This window comes from Crocodylus siamensis, chromosome 11, assembly GCF_052110815.1.
Source record: "Crocodylus siamensis isolate JL-2025a chromosome 11, ASM5211081v1, whole genome shotgun sequence".
In the NCBI taxonomy this organism is placed as follows: Eukaryota; Metazoa; Chordata; order Crocodylia; family Crocodylidae; genus Crocodylus; species Crocodylus siamensis.
This window is the reverse complement of record NC_143405.1, coordinates 66,143,477-66,161,872: the sequence shown is the minus strand read 5'-3', so window position 1 is coordinate 66,161,872 and position 18,396 is coordinate 66,143,477. Positions and strand designations below refer to the sequence as shown.

The 18,396-nt window shown below is 52.5% G+C and overlaps 2 protein-coding genes and 1 long non-coding RNA gene across 3 annotated transcripts in view; 1 reads left to right on the top strand and 2 right to left on the bottom strand.

Moving 5' to 3' along the window:
- FAM107A (family with sequence similarity 107 member A) overlaps window positions 1-4,415 on the bottom strand; it is a 46,120-nt gene extending 41,705 nt beyond the window's left edge. Inside the window, exon 1 of the mRNA XM_090021435.1 lies at window positions 4,349-4,415. Coding sequence (XP_089877561.1) covers window positions 4,349-4,372 — 24 coding nt within the window. The 5' untranslated portion in view covers window positions 4,373-4,415. The remainder of the gene's footprint in view (window positions 1-4,348) is intronic.
- Window positions 1-18,396, top strand: part of LOC149855968 (uncharacterized) — a 228,096-nt gene that overhangs the window by 56,873 nt on the left and 152,827 nt on the right. Inside the window, exon 2 of the long non-coding RNA XR_016438436.1 lies at window positions 120-299. This is a non-coding gene — a long non-coding RNA (uncharacterized LOC149855968). The remainder of the gene's footprint in view (window positions 1-119; window positions 300-18,396) is intronic.
- On the bottom strand, window positions 7,990-14,081 carry LOC149855970 (protein FAM3D-like). The gene is made up of 8 exons (XM_090022550.1): window positions 14,069-14,081; window positions 12,989-13,096; window positions 12,210-12,333; window positions 11,702-11,760; window positions 10,811-10,843; window positions 10,186-10,270; window positions 9,074-9,200; window positions 7,990-8,079 (listed from the first exon to the last, which is right to left on the bottom strand). Exons 1-8 carry the CDS (start codon window positions 14,079-14,081, stop codon window positions 7,990-7,992), a joined length of 639 nt encoding a protein of 212 aa, XP_089878676.1.

Below are 18,396 nucleotides of genomic sequence, written 5' to 3'. Positions count from 1 at the left end.
TGTGCACGTGGGGGTAGTGGCTCTGCCGTGCCCCTTCCTGGATGGCGGTGTGGAGGGGGCTTGGGCAGGGGGCTCCACAAGTACTGGGGTAACCCTCACCTCTCTCCCTTTCCTTGCAGGGGAAGCAGGTGCAGCCGAGGCAATGGGGAGAGACACTGCGGAGCAGACGCCTCGCTGCGGGACTCTGGTGAGGGCCCCCGAGTGGGGGCACAGGCAGAGCCCCCAGAGCAGCCGGTCACCAAGGGCTCAGAGAACGACTTGCACCAACGGTGGACACTGCCAGCTGTGGACAACAACCAGTGAGTGGGGTCTGAGGGGAGAGGAGGGGGTGGCTAATGGCCTCATTAGCTGCTTACAGCTCTGAGAGGTGATCTGAGGTCTGGGAGCCTCTCCAGGTGCAGTTGACGTGTTAATCACTGGATTTCCTCAAAATGTCTCCTCTCTTTCAAACCCTTGGGCTGGTTGCTCATGCACATGGCAGCAGGGCTCAGCGGGAGGGCCCAGACACCCCAGGTTTGCCCCTTAAGCCTACTGTGCCGCAGGATGGTGGAAGAACAAATGCAGAGGGGCCCTGGTGGTTTGTCTGACCCTTCCCTCATTACCTATGAGAGGTTTGCAATCAAAAGAGTTTCCAGCCCTGGTTTCCCATTCCCAGCCCCACCTGGGGGCTGTGTGCGTGGAAGGGAAGCAGGTGTCTGCACAGACAAGTGGCACAAGAGCGTGCTGTCTGCGTGGAGCCGTCCTGCAGGCCCCTGTGCACAAGGCTACCACACACGTATCGTGGGGTCGGCTCGGGTAGGTGCAGAAAGTTTGTGAGAGCCCTGTTACAGCGTGCAGCAAAGCTGGGTGGGACACGATGGGGTGGTGCTCCTCTTCCCTCGCACACCCAGAAAGCCAGGCTACTGGATACGGCCGGTGGACCTGACGATTCAGGCAAAGGGGCTGGGCATTCTGCTAGGTTATTATCAAATGCTGCAGGTCATTATCAACATACTAATGGAGGTGACTTTAGCTCAGCAGTAGGCAGTCTGCCTTGAAAGCTGAGGTGTCTGGAGCTAGGCAGGCCAGAGTTCTTCCCGCCATGTAACCAGGCAAGCATTGCAGCCCATCAGAAATCAGTTGGAGAACTTATGCATACAGATGCCTGTTCCTAGAAGACTGTGGAGCAGGGACGTGGGGGTTTGTGCTGGACACTGTCTCTCAGGCTCTTTCAGCAGATCAGAGTATCCAGTACAGAGGCTCTGGTCAGAGCAGCTAGTAGGACGGCCATTTGTCTGGTTTTATAGAGGGTAGTCCAGTTTTCTGGTCCTCTGTCCTCTATTGATATGAAACTGGACGTCTTTATGCCCTCTATTTTTTTATTGCTCAGCATCCCCCACTTCCTCCCACCGCCAACACTGCCACCGCCGCCTGCAGGAGCTCACCGCTCGCTGCCGGCACGCCCCCATCACCAACACCGCCACTGCCGCCTGCAGGAACTGTGCCCCTCCAGCCTCGGGAGGTGTGCAGCATTCATGGTGGTGGGGACTGTTGCACTAAATGCATCTCTCCTCTATTCTTGAGGTACCTTGATGGCCACCTGAGCAGCTAGGGCCCCATGTCTTTCACTCAGCTGCACAGAAAACACCAGCACTAGTGCAAAGCAGCAAGAACATGCCTGAAATCAATATAAAGCCTGGGTATGTGATCAGAATTGGACCCAAGAGCCTGGCCTCCGGGGCCAGCATCACTTTACTATAGATAATTCCACACCCCCATTGCTCTCTGTTAGGGAGGTGAGTCATGCTCTCATGCTGCAGCTTATTGGTCTCTGGGTGGCCCTAAAAGCATTGCAGGCACCATGCAGAGAAAGGTCTTGTCATGTGTTCTGGTGGGAGGTTAGAGAAGTCACAGCAACATGTTCATAAAGGGCCTGTACAGGGGAGGACTGATGGGGAAGAGAGACTGGGGTGGAAAATGAAGTGCAGAGCATAGGGAAAGAACAGGCACCAGCTGGTAGATGGCCATAATTGGTAGCCTCGATCCTGAGTCAATACTTGTGTGAGGTGGGTAGGGAGTTAAATATGGCCAACACAGGTACTTTTTTCCATTTCAGTGCCTAATGGGCATTGTGCCTGGAGGTTTGCAAACCAGGTATGAGAGGAGCTGGTAGTGGGGAGACACAAGTCCCCCACCCCATCCCCAAACTTCCTTACAGAGGCTGAATGCTAGGGAGCACTTGTGTTTCTTGCATCAGTTGTTCACTTGCCTGCCAACACGTGAGAAGGGCTTTCAGCTGCAGCAGGACCATAAAGCAGGACACCCCAGCTTTTGGCTGTTTGGAATCACCAAGCCAAACACAACCTGACCGAGAAGTTTGCAAGCCCCAGACCTGCGCTGTTTTCTCACCTGCACTTGGATTGTGCTGCCCAATTTGCTGCTTGCAGAGGCAGGAGTGACACTGTCCCCAGATGAGGAAGGTGTAGAAGCCAGGAAGCCCAGTCTTCCTGTGAGCTGCTGCACACCAGTAGGCGTGAATAGACCTAGAGTGCCCCATGCTGCTAGGCCATTCTTCATGGAGTGCTCGTTATTGGTGAGGACAATTTGAAAGGACTGGCCTGACCCACTTGATTAATTTTCAGTCAAACGGAAGCTAAACGAAGCAGAAGGAAGCCAATTCCCAGTGAGCCGGACCTGGCTCCTCAGTGCCATTCCCTGGGCACTGCTGCAAATGCAGTGGGGCACAGTGGGGGATGAGCAGGCTCCAACATGTCTGTTGAAGGAAACTGGGATCACTCTCCACAGGAACAGGGACCAAAAGGTGGCTGGGGAGGAAGCATCCACTGAGATCAGATGCCTCCTGGCAAGCTGCCTTGGAGGAACTGAGCAAACCTCTGTCCTGCCTTGGAGGAAAGAGCAGCGATGCAGGAGCCAGGGTTGTGGGGATGGGAAAAGACCTGCTGAGGGGTCCGCTCAGTTCAATAAGATTGAGATGGTAATCATGGATAGATGTTAAAGTTCTTACTATCTAGAGAGAGCCAGAGACCCACTTCCTCCAGTGTCTGTGCTTCCTGTGCTGACCGTAGGTGGGCTGGCCGTGGGGCCAGAGTAGACATGCTTGTGGACCAAGGGTTGCCTGCTAATGCAAGGGGCTCCGGTCCCACTTTTCTGTGTCATTATGCAATGTTAGCGTCGTCGCAGTAAGGACCCGCTCAAAACCTGTTGTCTCCGAGATACCAGCAGGACTTGTATGTAGCTAAACCCATGAAGCCATTTATTGGGCATTTCCTTCTCCTTGGCTTGTCTTTCCTGCCACAGGTACTGAGTGACCTGTGCTTCTGACCCCTCCTGATCTCTCCGCGTGAACCATCTTGGCAAGTCTTGGGCCCTGAACCATCACTTGGCCCACAGGGAGAAACCATATGATTCTCTACCTCTTGGTCATGGCTTTGTTTGCAGTCTGTGGGCATCGGCCTTGGCTCACCTTTGCAGGGCATCTGTATGCCCAGTTCCTGCACCTCTGCTTCTGCAGGGCAAAGCAGGTGGTGAAGAGTGACCAGGCTGTCTGAAAGCAAAGGGTGGGCTGTTTAGAGCAATGCGCTGGGAAGATGGTGCCTCTCAAAGGCTGCAGAGTAGGCTGTGCGTCTGCTGGGCTCACCTGCTGCCTAGCTGCTTTCCCCTGACCAGCTCCTCTGCAGAGCCTCACCGGCACCAGCCCATATCCTTGGCAAAGCTCCCTGGCTGCTCCCTGGATACCCTGCATTATTTGCCTCCCTGCCCCCCTTCTCTCCCCCATGAGGATCAAGTCACTTTTCAACTGTTTCTATCCGCTTTGCTCCCTAGCCTGGCCTAGAGCCTGGGAAGATGCTATTGCTTCTGATGAATGTTCATATCTTGGATTTCTGTCTGGGAAGGCATGGTGTCACTGTCCTGCACTGACCCCCAGAGTCTGTGCTGCTCCGTGTGGCATCCCAAGGGGTTCCTTTCCCTCCTGACTCTGTCCTGCTGTGTCCCTGGTGGGGATTGCAAACTGAGAGCCTGTGCTTTGCACGTGCGTGTATGTGTATGTGTGTGTGTGCAGGGTTGTAGCTGTCAGACTTATTGCTCTCTTCAGCTCCACCCCATTCTCCTCATTGGCTCCAGAAAGGCCCGACAGGGATGACTGATTTATCAGTCTGATCAGGCAGCAATTTCTGCATCCAAACAACAGCCCCTGACACCTGGGACCACAGCATGGCTCCTCGTCCCTCATCTGCCACCAAATTGCTGCTCACAAGGGGTTAACCAGAGCTACATAGGGTGAGCAGACCCCATTGCCCCTCCCAGTCTCTTAGTGCCCAAGTACCCAAGAGTTAAATTACCCCATTACCTTCTTCCCATGAACTGCTCCCATGGCACAGGCGTCCAGCGTGCGGGCAGTCCCTTCAAATTGTCCTCCGGAGCTGGCACTTTGCAGACTCCGTATTGTTCTCTGATGGTGTCCCACAGTCTGTAGAGAGGCACGGGCTGCATTAAACAGCAGGGAATGTGCAAAGGCGCAGTGCCTGGCTCCCTGACAGACCCGTTGATTCTGCAGCAGAAGGCAGGCAAAGAGCAGCAGGGTCTTAAAGGAGATGGGCAGAAAGGTAGACCTTTGCTTTATTACCCCAGCACGTCAAAAGCTCGTCCTTGTACACCTAATGACTGGCTTGCACACAGGCTCTGGCCGGACACAAAGGCAGCTTTCATGCTGTAGATGCCCTGCTTCTAAGTTGGGCTCCTTATTTTGAAAGGCTGTGAGAGATTACAGTAATTACACTTGACAGGGCAAGATGTTGCAGAATGCAGAGATGGTCTGAGAAAGGATCACGCTGCCGGGCTCTGCCGGTCCCAGAACCGCGAGTTCCTTGTCTGCCAGGCGCCTGGCTGTTATTTGGTTTGCGCTTTGCAACGGCTTTGTGGAAACGCCCTGGAAAAAAACCACGTAGCCCCACTTCTCGGGGAACAATGTAGGATTCTTGCGTCGTGGCTGGGGTGGGGCACCAGGGCCCACCTTATAAGATGCGGTCAGGCAGCACTCCAGCTGGCATACGTGCCTGCTGCTGCCCACAGGCAAGTGTCTCAGACAGGATGAGCAGTGGACCCTGCTGGGGGCCCGCTAGCCACACACAGCCCTGCCATTTGAGGGCTCTGTCCTGCAGTCTCGTTGGGATGCCAGGGGGCCCAGGACAGAGGCCAGGGCATGAGCCCCTCGTCCCCTCATGCCTATGTTGGGTAACTCGCTCTGACTTTCTCTCATGGACTCCCTCAGTGGGCTGTGGCCCTGTGCATTTGCCTGGGTGTTGCACCCACAAAACCTGCTGCTGCTGAGCTTGGTGCCAGATGAGGCAGCTGAGTCCCTGGCCCCTCTCCGCGCCCCAGTAAGATCTCAGCAGTAAAGAACCTGTAAGCAGGGGAGTCCTTGGGACACCAGGAACCCCTGCCCGCATTAGTACAGTCGCATAAAAAGCCAGACGCCCAAGTGTGGTTCCTGAGTCCGTATTTCAGCACTGAAGTTAGAGGCTCCATGGGAGCAGCTGTGTGCACCACGCTGACGGGCTACTGGCCACTGATGGACCACAGTGTCTCATTCTAGATTCAGGAGCCTAAATTTTCACCTGCGTTTTCTGGAACCTTTGGTCTGTACTAAATGCTCAGGCATCAACTCCAAACAGTGTCTTTGCTCTGTGCCATAACCTGAAACAAGAGCTATTTGGAGAAATCCCTTGGATTAAAAGCAAATGAGCACACTTGAAACCAGGTGCAAACCAAACTTTGTGAGAATGAACGTGAAAGGCTGTAAACTTATGGGAGATACCTGCAGCTGGTGTTTAATTGCTGTGGAATTCCTCTTTGATGGTATTCAGGTACCTGACACGTCTGCTGCCTGCATGCTAGGCATGTGTTGTTTGAAAGGCTTTCATTGGTTCAGCTGACATGGTTTCTAACAGCTGTTGTGGGTGTGCAGGATTAAGCAGTTGAGTTTAAGAGCCACGTTCCTGTAGCAGGAGCCAGACCTATTCTTTTTGTAAATCCCAGCTCCATTGGGTGGCTGAACTCATCATAACGGAGGATACATACAGGAGGATCCTGGTGTGAGGGTGAAGGCTGGTTTCCCAGTTTGGGCTTTGGGAGTAACCAAGGGAATTCTGCCTTTCTGTTCATGTAGGGCAGAGCTGAAGGTTGTTTTTCTGAGTCCCTTTTTTTCAGGGTTAGGAATCTGGGACTGGAGGCTAGTGGCCAAAGATCAAGGGGGCAAAGTTTGGGAGTTCAGAAGATATAAGTTAATGAGGAGCAGAACGAGCTGCCCTTTGTCCAGTGCACCGTGTGCTCTTGTCAGGCTGTGACTCTTCTGCAGGCTTTTGAGAGAGCTCATGTTTAATGCAGCCCCATTGACTCCAGGGTACCGGACATGGCCCACCAACCAACCTAGAGTCTGATACATTTTGGAAGGCCCCCAGATCCCAGCAGATTTGGAGGAGACCTGGTGTGATCTCACCAGGAGGAAGAATTTATTGGCTGAGTGGGACTGACTGGATCTGAACCTGCAGTGAAAAGGGTCAAGATCTGGTTCCCTTGAAGGTTCATTTTCAATGAGTTTCCTCTGTCTGCACAAGCTTGCTGTCCCCAGGCTGGCTGCTCATGGCCAGCTCTGGCTCAGCCCCTGGGTAGAACTGATGAACACATTGCACTCACCTTCCAACCTCTGTCCACACTCCTCTTAGGATAAATTAGATCTGATAGGCACCTGCAGCAGTGACACCTCCAGAAAGCTACCTATGGTGACCCTAGTGCAGGGGTGCTGAACCGGATGATTTTCCAAGGTCCCTTCCAGCCTTTCAATCAATGGATTTAAGAGCCTGGTGCAGCCCCAGCCCCAGCCTGCACTGGCAGCCTGCCCTTGCCCTGCATGCAGATCCAGGGCACATGCCCCTCATGCCTCCCCCTGGGGTGGATGCAGCAGTAGGAGCCATGGCTCTGTCCCCCCACTCCCACCCTCTCTGCAGGGACCTTGATCTCCACTCCCCATGCCCCTTCCCTTCCCCATGTCCCTTCCCCACCCAACAGACTTACTGGCCGGATGCTGCTCTCCAAGCTGCCCAGCAGCGTATCGGTGATCAGATTGGTATCATCCGATATGGCTCATTAAAAATTGGCCATCTATTTCCCAAAGAATCTCTATCAGTGCACCCCTACTCACCAGCTCTGTGGACTCTCTTCTTTTAATATGCTCTTCCCTCTTGGGGTTCGAGAGTGGGGTCTTGAATTTGGCCAGGTGAATGTGCAGGGACCAAGTGGTTGATGATCCTGGGGTCCCTGTGGACAGCCTTTGTGTTTGGTTGACTTACAGACTGCAGAACGCGTACACAAAAGTGGCTCGAGGCCTGGCCTGCAAAGGTGACCTGCTTCCACATGCATCTGCCACCAGTAAGACTAACTGCAAGCAATGCTTTGTGTGTGTAAGAGAGTAATCTTGTGTGTGCGCCACTCGCTAAGGCTAAATACAGCTCTAGTTTCTATTATACTGAGACAGCCTGGTCTGGCTTTCCAGAAGAGGTCTCAAATATAGCACCCTGCATCTGCATCTCTGCCGGCGGCAGGCTTCCACCTGCTGGTTAGCCCACAACACTTCAACCTGCTGCAATATTGTACTTGTGCTTCCGGTTAGTATTCCTGCCATTCCAGTTAATAGCTCAAAACACCTTGTGGCCCGTACTGGTTGTGCCCTTCTGTAATATTTGAGAGAGACAAAAAACTACAGCGCCCAGTCATGACATACCTTCTTGCTCTCAACATGAGCCTTTATTAATATACTAGAATACATGTTGGAATCTGCTGGGCATCAGCCAGGGTGTCAGAGATGTGCTGGTATAGCACAGCCTAAAGCACTTGTAAAGCAGGGATCAATCACTGTTTTAAAAGAGCTGATCAAAAGAAAATGAATCTTTCATTTAGGCTTGACGTAGGAGCTGTTTGGAGGTCCACACACCACTACTTCATCTTCTGTGGTACGCAGCCCTCCATTTGCAAGGCCACAGAAAGTTTTAGTTTTTTGTCTGGTTCTTTATGGAGTTGCATAAGCTGCAGGGGGAGGAAAGAAATAAAGCAGAGAGCTTGGCAGTAGTTGGTCTGTTAATAGGGAACGGCACATCCAGAGCAAGGCTGCAAACCCAAATGTTCTTTCTGAGACGCAATGCACGGATAATCTCATACCCACACATACAGTAGGCAGGCTCAGCACTGGCACTTGAGTTAACAGAGAAATCCCATTCTGTTTTCTCAAGGGGTGGTATCCTGGTGTCCTCTGCTCCTAGCCTACTGTGCTTGGCTGGTTGATGGGATACTGGTATATGAGGGGCCTCAAACCACTTTTTAAATTTACTGCTGCCATGTCCCTGTTGTGGATCTTAAAAAAGTAGGTATGTTGCTGCATCAACACTGAACCCTCAGAGATGTTTTCCATCCACATCTGTTTTCCCCCTTTCCATCCTCCTGCTTTTCCACCCTATTCTTTCCTCCAGAAGTATGCATGCCCCAGTTTGAGAAACACCAGTCTAATCAGCATGCTTGGGTCACCGCCGAGTTGTTGGGCCCTCTCTGGACTCCGCTCCTTTTTGCCGGCCACACGCCAAAGCAGCATCAATGTGTGCAAGGAGGGAGGTGGCACCCAAGGCTCCTAGCCCACAGGCACACGCTGTTCCATGCAGACCGTGTGCTCTGGGAGCAGGACAAGTGAAGGGAAGTGCGTGCGTAGGGGGAGTCGTGTCTAGAGAGACACAGAACGTGCAGATCTTGTCTCCATGACCCGAAGCTGCACTGATCTGCCTGATGCTGCGAGTGGTGCTGGGATTGGGAGAGAAGCAATTTTTCATATTCCCCATGGACTGTGAGAAGGTTTGGAGCTGCTTTGCCTGCAGCAGGTCCTCCTCTTTGAACAGCATTCAGTGCCATGGGTTCTAGAATGAGTTTTCAAAAAAGGAACCTTTCTGGCTAGTAATAGCCCTGAGGTGCCCAGGCATGAGCTGCCACAGTCTGTGCCCCTATCACGTTTGCAAGGAGAGGAGAGGGAAAGTACCTTTTCAAAAGGGCTCTTATCTTTTCGATCTTTTTCTCCTAAAAAAACCCAGTTGTCCCAGTAATGCAGTGTGGCAGCATAGGTGCTTCCCAGATTGGTTAACAGTGTCTGTACTTCATCGTTCATCCTAAAAGAGAGAGAGAAAGGACTTCTGAACTCCACCCTACTCTACCCAGCTTTGATTTGTGTACCTGCTCAGTCCCATAGGATCTGACCACCTTCCCATAGTGCATGAAGAGCGCTGACTAACATCTGCTGGGTTTTTGGATGTAGCCATGTTGGTCTGAGGACATAGGCAGGCAAGGTTATTTGAGTAGATGTAATATGTTTTATTAGACCAAGTGAGTAGTTGGTACTCAGTTGGTCTAATAAAAGATATCACATCCAGTCAAAGAACCTTGCTTGACTAACATCTGTCACATGTGCAGGACAGCTTTTCGCTTTGTATTTTTCACAGTGCAACTGTCAATGTTCCTGGCTGCTAAATGGTACCACCCTTTCCTGCCTCTCTGTGGCTGAGAAAGCGAGGTCATGGAGGCAGGTGCACCTTGCCTTTGCAGGAAAGGTGGGGAGGTTTGTGATGGACCGTGGCTCATTCCAGAGTCCCGAGCCAGGCCATGGGAGACCTTTGGGGGCCGTGCCCTGCAGTGGTTCCAAACCCTGTCCCTGGATGCTCATGCCTTAGTCACCACCCTCATTTCACATGGGGCCATTAGCTTGAGCCCCTACCGGCCTCTGGATTAGATACTGAAGCAGCAGAGAGGAGCGATCGAAAATAGGTAGAATCCAAACCACTGGATGTTCTCTAGGTGACAGATCGTTTGGGCATCCAGGGCCGCTCTTGAGCACAGATGCCACAAGTTTTGTGCCTGAGACATGGTGCCCAGATGCAGGCAGCTGGATTCTGGGCCAGCCGACAGGTCCCAGGGCTGGAAGGTGCAGTCCCCTACAGAGAGTGATGTACCACCCTGGCTCCAAATGTGGTTAGGACCGAGTGGAGGGTGGATAGTTGTGCCTCTGGGGTCTGATCACACTGTCCTGGGCCCAGGGGGAGATTTGACATTGACTCTGGCTCCTGGGAGGCAAATTCTGCTCCTCGGGTTGGTACGTACTTGGTGGCTGGGTCATCGAAGGAGGCGACTAGCACCAGGGTGCCATCTTGGATGGTTTTCAGGAAGTCCACTAGGTGTTTGATATCTGGTAAAACAGAGAAAAGCAAGTGTTAAGGACAAAGCATGTGGCCCATTTGCTCTGAATATGCCGTATCTGGGGGCAGGATCTAGGCAGGTGCAAGTCAGCTCCATTTCCCTCCCATGGGGTTTGTAGGTGCAAAGCATTTTGCAGAAGGCCCCATGCATCTTTCAGGACTGGACTGGTTGGGACAAAGGCTACTTTTTTCCAGTGCTGTGGTGTGAAAAGCAGCCCTTGCTAGAAGGGATGCACTGATAGAGATTTTTGGGGCCAATACCAATAGCTAATTTTTAAGGAGGCATATTGGCCAATGTCGATCCGAACTCCGATATGCATCTTGGCAGCTGGCAGAGCAGTGGTGAAATGGGTGGGGTGGGGGTGCAGATCAAGGGTCCTGTGGTGAGGGAGGGAGGGAGTGGGGCCTCGATCTGTAGAAGAGAGGCTGTACCCCACAGGGTGTGAATGCTGCTTTGGGTGCCCTGGATTCTGCTGCAGATCCGAAGCACTGTTGGACTCCGAGTGGTATTAGGGAAAGCAGCCACTTACCTCCACTCCACATGTTGAAGTAGGCTGTTGTCCCTAAATGATTAAAATTAAAATAGAATTCAGTTTCTATAACATCAACATCTGGACAGAGAGCATGGGATAGGTAGTCCTTCTGCTGGGGGCCTGTGCAGGATGTTTGGTACAGAAACTCCCAACTTGCATCCGTTCCCATTGCACTCTGGACCCACCAGCCATTTAACCATTTCATCATTGCCAGCTTGTCTTTACTGAGACTAGCCATCACAAGGAGCAGGCATGGGTGAGTGTGCAGCTGGGGATGTAATGTTTGTGTGTCAGTTTTCTGTGCCTGGCATGGCCCTGTGCCTGCAATTCAGCTCATGCTCTGGGAAATTCATTGCAAAGAAGGATGTGGTTGGAGTGACTGAGAGCTGAAGGAACGCTCCAATTACTAGGAAGGTTGACCTCAGGGACTGTGATTGCCCTGGTCATCGACCAGCAAGGAGCCGACCCCTGTGGGCTCGGCCCAAGTGGGAAGAAAGCCAGGGAGCTCGTATCGGGTTTGCATCCTGAGGAGCGGGCCCAGCACTGCTGCTTGCTTCTCTCTGGTCTGGGGCTGGCTGGCGGTCCACAGGCATCCCTGCAGCTGGGCTCATCTGTACCAGTGGGGACCCGCCCTGGGTGCCCTGCCAGAGCATTAGGTAAATCATAGTTAATTAACAGGGACTACTAATTAGGTAAGAAATGGTAAGAGAGAGTCATCACAGGCTGAGCTGTTCCCATCCACTGGAAGAAGCAGCAGCTTCTGAGAGGTGGGTGGGAGTCAGGTGCTTTGACCTGGCGGGAGCAGACGGTGCCAGGGCGTGGGATGGTCCAGGCGAGGTATGCGCCAAGCACCTGCCAGGGCCCACAACCGTTTCTGCATCGACTCACCGTTCACAAGTGCGAAGTTTAATCCATACATGGCATTGTTCCTTCTAGTGCTTAAAACACTGGAAACAAAACAGAGAATAAAGAAGGGGGTTGAATTCTCTGTGTGAATCTTTGTGAATCAGGAATTGTCTGCGTGCCATAGGGGTGAATCTTTGGCCAGCTGCAATGTGCGTGACTACAGCAGGAAAGAAACCTCCTTCAGCGGACGTGTACTGCCACTGTTAGCAAGCAGGGTGAGGTTCTCTTGGCTGTGTGCACTCAGGCCTTTACCAGCTTGTTTTCAGGCACAGTCCCTGGGCCGTACAGAGTCCAGGCCGGCCCCAACCTGAACTCTGGGATTATCAAAGGGAAGCAATCAACAGAGATCTCCTGAACCTCTCTGTTTTGTGGAGCTGCTTCTCCAGGCCCATCCTCAAGATTTCCCAGCCTATTCTGACCCCCCAGACCTCAAGAGAGCCCCTTCCACCTTCAAGGCATCAGGTGCTTTTGGGACCACTGCAGTACTTACATTACATTGTCAAAGCACATAAACGGCCGAACATGTTTTCTTGTTCCGCTGATGATTTTGAAGGCAAAATGGTTCTGGGGACAGCTATGCACATTGCCACACTTATGCAGCAATTCCTGTGAGACTGAGTGGAACGAAAAACAGGCATTGGGGCGATGGTAGGACCTTTCTGACAAGCAGGGTGAAGGGTGCAGTACCCTGGGCCCTGCTCCTGTCGTTCTCCCACCCCCAGACCTCTTGAGGGCAGAGCTGCCCTGGCCCTGGACTGATAATGCACAGTTGGTGGCAGTTCTGCTTCCTGGTTCTGGGGCTTTTAAAACTGCCCCATTAGCTGTACAAAACTGCCCTCTCATTGCTGTATGGGGAGGATGTCATACATATGTAGTAGGGGATGATCTGGACCCGCTGCCTCAGCTCGAAGTGGGGAGCTGTGCAGAGAGACACTCTTCAGCTGTGCTACAACTGTTTAACTGCAGAGGCCTTCAGCCCCAGCTCTGTGCTTTTCATTCATTCCTCACTTATTCTGCATTAGCGGCTCCTCCTGTTGCTCGGAGCCAGGAGGAGCTGTGGGGAGAGCTGAGAGAGGAGACCCCTGGCTCTATTCTGCTGATGAGATCTATTCTTCTGTAGAGAAGTAACTTTCTGTTCCAGCTCCTGCCTTTAAACCTCCTCCAAGACGTGTGTTGGAGCCCGACCTTCCACCCACATGATGCATTTATCCCATTTGAGACTCATTCCAGAGGCGCTACAGCTAATGAAACAGCCACACATCAACTTACCAAACCAGCTCTGTTCAGCGACAGACTTCCAGCTCGTGTTGAGCTCCAACTGCAGAAGGAACCACGTTCCAGCCAGTGTGAACAGTGTGCCCACAACCCGGGTCACACCTGCCAGGGCATGGGGAGAAGGTCACGTTATGGTGCGGCGCCGTGGAGCGGCCTTGCCCTGGCATTGGTGAGTGGGGGGCTCGGCGTCGTGCAGTGCTGTGTGCCGGAGAGCAGGAGTCGGGGAGTTGTGCTTGGAAGGCCACTCAGGCCTGCTCTCAGGTGCAAGCAATGGGCCTGTAGCCCGGGGCCCTTCCTGCCCTCGGCCAGTTCCTGCAAACTGCTCTTGGGAGAGGGGAGTGAACTGCTGGTAGAAATCTGCCCAGCTTTGAAGGCAATAATGGGTCACACTCCTCTGAGAGATGCGTTGTGCAGGGAAAGCCGTCCAGGCCTCGGGTTTGTGAGGGACTGAGCACGGGGTGGGACTCGGTGGCCTTTGCTGTGCAGGAAGTCAGCCTGGCAGGTGGTGAAGGTCCCTCTCAGGTAAAAGGCACGGTGTGACAGCAAGACATTACTGCTACTGTTGTCTGCATTAACCTAAACCTGATAATGGGTTAAAAAGCCATGGAAATGCAAGTGTGTCTTGAATTCCCCGAGCTGGGAGGCTCGCGAACCCCCAGTTAGTGAGTAGGTCCAGCCGACCAGCTGTTCATAAAAGTGTGATTGGCACTGGATTTTACAGCAAGGCTCAGTGGAGCACAGCGTTCCTCTCCTGCCATAGAAATGTGATTGAAGGCAATATTTATACTGCAGTTGAATGGCTCTTATGGAACCAGGGACCTCTCAGTAGTCCTCTCCCACCCCCGGCCGGGAGGGATTTCATTTGTAAAAGTACAATGAGCTGCAATATAGAAAGTTATTTTAAAAATAAGGCTCTGTAGTCACACTGAGGCCCTTCGGCACCCCCCTGGCTGCGCCGGGTGGGTGTCGGGGTGTTTCAGAAGTGCTTGTGCGGGCAAGAAACGGGCGCAGAGAGTATGAACAAGGGGAACGTTTTGTGCTTGTTCTGAAAGGCACAGCTCCATTTCCTCTTACCTGTCGGCCTCATGGTAGGACTTGGGTGCGGTGAAATGAGGGCAGTGATCAGAGATTGTGAGTCAACCTGCAGAAGCAAAAGAAACAGGTATTAAACACATAACTGTTACCCAGACAAAAGCAATGCGTGTTGGGTGAAAGGTGGTGATTGGGGTGGTGAAACTCCTGCCCTCCACGGGCACTGAAGACATCACCAGCAGCAGACACACCAGTGCCGCAGCCACAACGCTGACAATGCCAGACTTATTTCAAGCAGCTTCAGGACCTGAGGAGCATGTTTGCATGGTGAAGAAGCCTGATAGACAGGTCTGCCCAGGGGCACGCAGGGAGGTGGCAGCAGAACCAAGATCTTTTCCTTTCACATCTGGTCTCCGTGTAACCACCAGCTTGGCCCCCCACCCCAAGAGGGCAGGTTCCAGCTGCTGAGCGCAGAGCCGGCCTTTCTCCCCGGTCCCATCCTCCCAGCACAGTTTGGAGCAGCGCAAAGACTGCTGCAGTTTCACTTTTGCTCACCGCTGATAGTGAAGTGTGGCACAGAGGGGTAGCACAGCCGTTTGCTCACTTAAGCTAAGTGGGTGACAGAAAGCTGGCCTGGAGGTGAGAAAGATGCCCTTATCTGGTGGCAAGAAGGACATCCTACCTTGGCTTTGCCTGCTTGCATCTTGAACTGAAAGACAGTGATAAACTGGGTCATGCTGCCTGATGGGCCATGTCCAAGGCTTGTTAAAAACCAGAGGGTGGCATCTGAAGTCCGTCTGCCAGCTTGTCGCTGTGTACCTGGCCTTTCCATAGCTAAGGCTGTGGTTCATCTGTCCCATGGATTTTCAGAGCAGAAATGTTAGCTCCTTGTTTTTGCTGTGGAGATGCAAGACCCGCCAGCTGTGCAGCCCTGGTGTGGAGATTCCCACCCCTTCCAGTGAGACTGTAGGGGAATGTGGACATGTATACGGAGTGCCTCCATGGGACACGGTGCTGCAGAGCACTCCCACAACATAGAGAGGGGCTGGGGAAGTCCCCTGGCTTGTTATCTCACAGGGATCTCTAAGCAAGGAGAGAAGCAAGAACGAGGCAATGGAGGAAATACCAACAGGAGAGTCCCCCATTCCCCTGACCATGCCATGAGCACCAGCACAGCTCCATTTTGACAGGCCCAGAGGCCACCTGGAGCAGGAGAACGCTCCTGCAAAGCACCCGAGGTGCTGACTGCTTCATCCTAATTGCCTCAGCCCCACGGCAGTGTCAGGGCGCCTACTGCACTCAGCAAGTTTGGGGCAGAGCATCAGAGTGTCAGTCCCAGGTTGCCTGAGCATGGAAGGCCCCCCAGGGACCATCAGCATCCACCCCACTGCTCTGCAGGAGGGTGGTCAGTTTAGTCAGAACAATTTGTTCTCTGGAATGGTAGAAAATGAGGGTTGGAAGGGACCTCAGGAGGTCTCCAGACCAACCCCCTGCTCACAGCTGGACTAGCCCCAAATACATCATCCCAGCCAAGACTTTGTCTACCTAGGTCTTAAAAACTTGTAAGGATACAGCTTCCATACCTCTCTGGGTAACCTGTTCCAGTGCTTCACCACCTTCCATGTGAGAGAGCTCTTTCCCAATATCTAACCTCAACTTCCCTTGCTGCCTGTTGCGCCTTCTTCGGTCCTCTGCCACCACTGAGAACAGTCCAGCGGTACAGAGAGCGAGTGAAGAGTGATCTGGGATTGGGCGGCATCTGTGAAGGGGAAAAGCCAGGTCCCTGTGGCCTGCCCCACTCTAGGAGAAGTTAGAGAAGCCTTCACGCTCCCAAGCGAGAGAGCAGTAACTGAGAAATGCCACAAAGCAGTCGCTTGCCAGTCTGACCCCTTCCTCCTACGTGGGGCAAGACCAGGGAAAGAGTGGATGTAGCACGGGGCAGCTCTTTTCTAGCACTTCCCATGGTACTAAGAAACCCGCGTTTCTTTTAGAAATACTTCTGGTGCTCCTCTGGCATCAATAATGGATAAAGACACCTGATACAGAATATACATCACACAACAGTGTGTGTCTCCAGTTATTCAGTCAGCAGGCGGAAACAGAAACTGGGCAAGGCTTTAACACTCGCTCTTGCAACAACCGTCCATGTGTAAAGTTACCCTGTCCAGAACCTGCCCTAGAAACCACAGTGCTAGAAACCTGGAGCATCGACCACAGAGAAGGGAACGGTAGGAAGACCGCCTGTCTACAAGTTACAACCAACGAAAAGTGAACTAGCAAATCTGACTTGTCCTTCACTTTCTGCCTGCTACAGAAAGGGGTGGAAGAATCAGAGAAACCACGTGCTATCTACAGCAGTGACCACCGGCTGGTTTAATGTTACAGTCAGGTCCTCCCAGGATCTTTGTGTCAACCACTGGGACACACCTGCCGGAGAGACAGAGCTGGACGTCATTGTGGAAAGCACTGCCAATGTTAACAGAAAAGCCTGCAGTTTGAATCATACTTAACGAAACCTTCACTCGGCAGCTATTTCTTAGAGTAACACAAGAGCTTTTTGAGGGTTGGCTTTAAATATACATACCAGGCAGAGTGGCCTAGACGTGTCTGTATCCGCTAACGTCTCTGTTCCAGATGGGGCTGCCAGGACACCTCTGCAGCTAACCTCAGCAATCAGCGCGCTGCATGGTCGACTAGATGGTGTAGCCCGGCGCTCGGGTGAATCACCACAAACGCCTCCCGCATGAAATGCCCCACTGGTCCTGTAAGTGTCAAGTGAACTGCAGGGGTATAGGTTGTAGCTGTGTTGGTCTAAGGACATAGGCAGACAAGTGAATTGCAGGCAGTTCAGCGGATCAGGACTAGAGGAAAGAATGAGGAAGTCTTTGTGGCTGTTCACAGAGATGCTCAGTTCTGCCCTGGGGAAAATCCACATGCACAAAGAGGGATTGGGCACAGATATCCAGGTCCTGCATAGCTAATACCTTGCCTTTGTTCTTTTCCTTCTTTTCCCCTCTATTGGCACTTGGCCTCCACCCATCTCTTGCTGAACTTCTAACCAAGGAATCTGCTCTAGCTGTGCAGCCTCATGTAGTCTGCATGGTTCAGGTGTAGGGAGTTACCATAGGGATTGCAAGAGGTAGCACAGAGGAGCATGCATGTGCAAATGTGTGCTCTCCCAGCTGGTCTCACTAGTTGTGGGAGCACTTCCCTAAAGAAGTGATGCTTGGATCAGGCCTCAAATGTGTGCTGAGAGGCAAAGCTTCATGTCTGCAGGACAGCTCCACTCTGAGAGTGAGGACAAAGCTTACACATGGGGAAGTGGCCCAATGTGTGCTGCACCTCTGGATTTGGCCTGCCCTGGGTGGGGCACACGTAGAGGCTTTTTCTCATGTTAAGTGAAATGGCACTCAGGTGTCAGGAGAGGAAACGACACCAAAGCAGAGCGTTCATGGTGGCTGCCGGGGTGTGGGAAGCCCCCCTTGGACGCCCGAGTGGTGTGCCAGCTGGAGGGGCAAGTGTCTCACTTCTGGTTGTTTTTGGCTGTTCTCGTCAAGGATCGGTTGGTGTCTCGATTTACTGGGACGCTGTGAGACAAGGCAGAGGCTTTCCTTGGCTGCTCACAGTCCAGCCTGTGAGAATCAGGAGTCAGCCCACTCCCGTCAGCAGTTTCCCTGCCTTTGTGCAGGTACAACTGCGAGACTCTCAGGTGTTCTTCTGGAGCAAGTATCTATTAGTTCAGAAACACAGCGTGTGCTGACTCTTAAAGGGGTGGTAAGCTAACAGAAGATGTATATTTGGGCAGGCTTCTTAAAGCCTTTGTAGGTCTTTTTGGGATATACACAGATTTTGCCCTGTGTTCTTTATTTCCTGTTCCTTGTTGGTCCAGGGCCTTTGCTGGCATTTCCTTCCCCCAGATGAATGTTACCATGAGCATTTTGAGTGGACGTTATCCTTGGTGGGGATTGCAAATCTAGAGCCTGTGCTTTGTGCATACATGTGTGTACATATATGTGCACGGCATCTGATGTGCAGGCAGTTCTTTGGGATTATCTGGAGCTGGTTGTGGCCTATGGCTCTTCTGCAGGCCTCTGAGAGAGCTCCTCTTAATGTAACCAAATTGCTGTGGGTCAGTCTAGGATACCAGACATGGCCCACCAACAGCCCCAGAATCTGATACTTTCATAAGGCCCCCAGATCCCAGCAGATTTGGAGGAGACCTGGGGTGATCTCACCAGCAGGAGAGTTTATTGGCTGAGTGGGACCGACTGGATCTGAATATGCAGTAAAATGTGTCAAGATTTGGTTCCCTTGAAGGTTCATTTTCAATGAGTTTCCGCTTTCTGCACAAACGTGTCAGCCCATGGGTA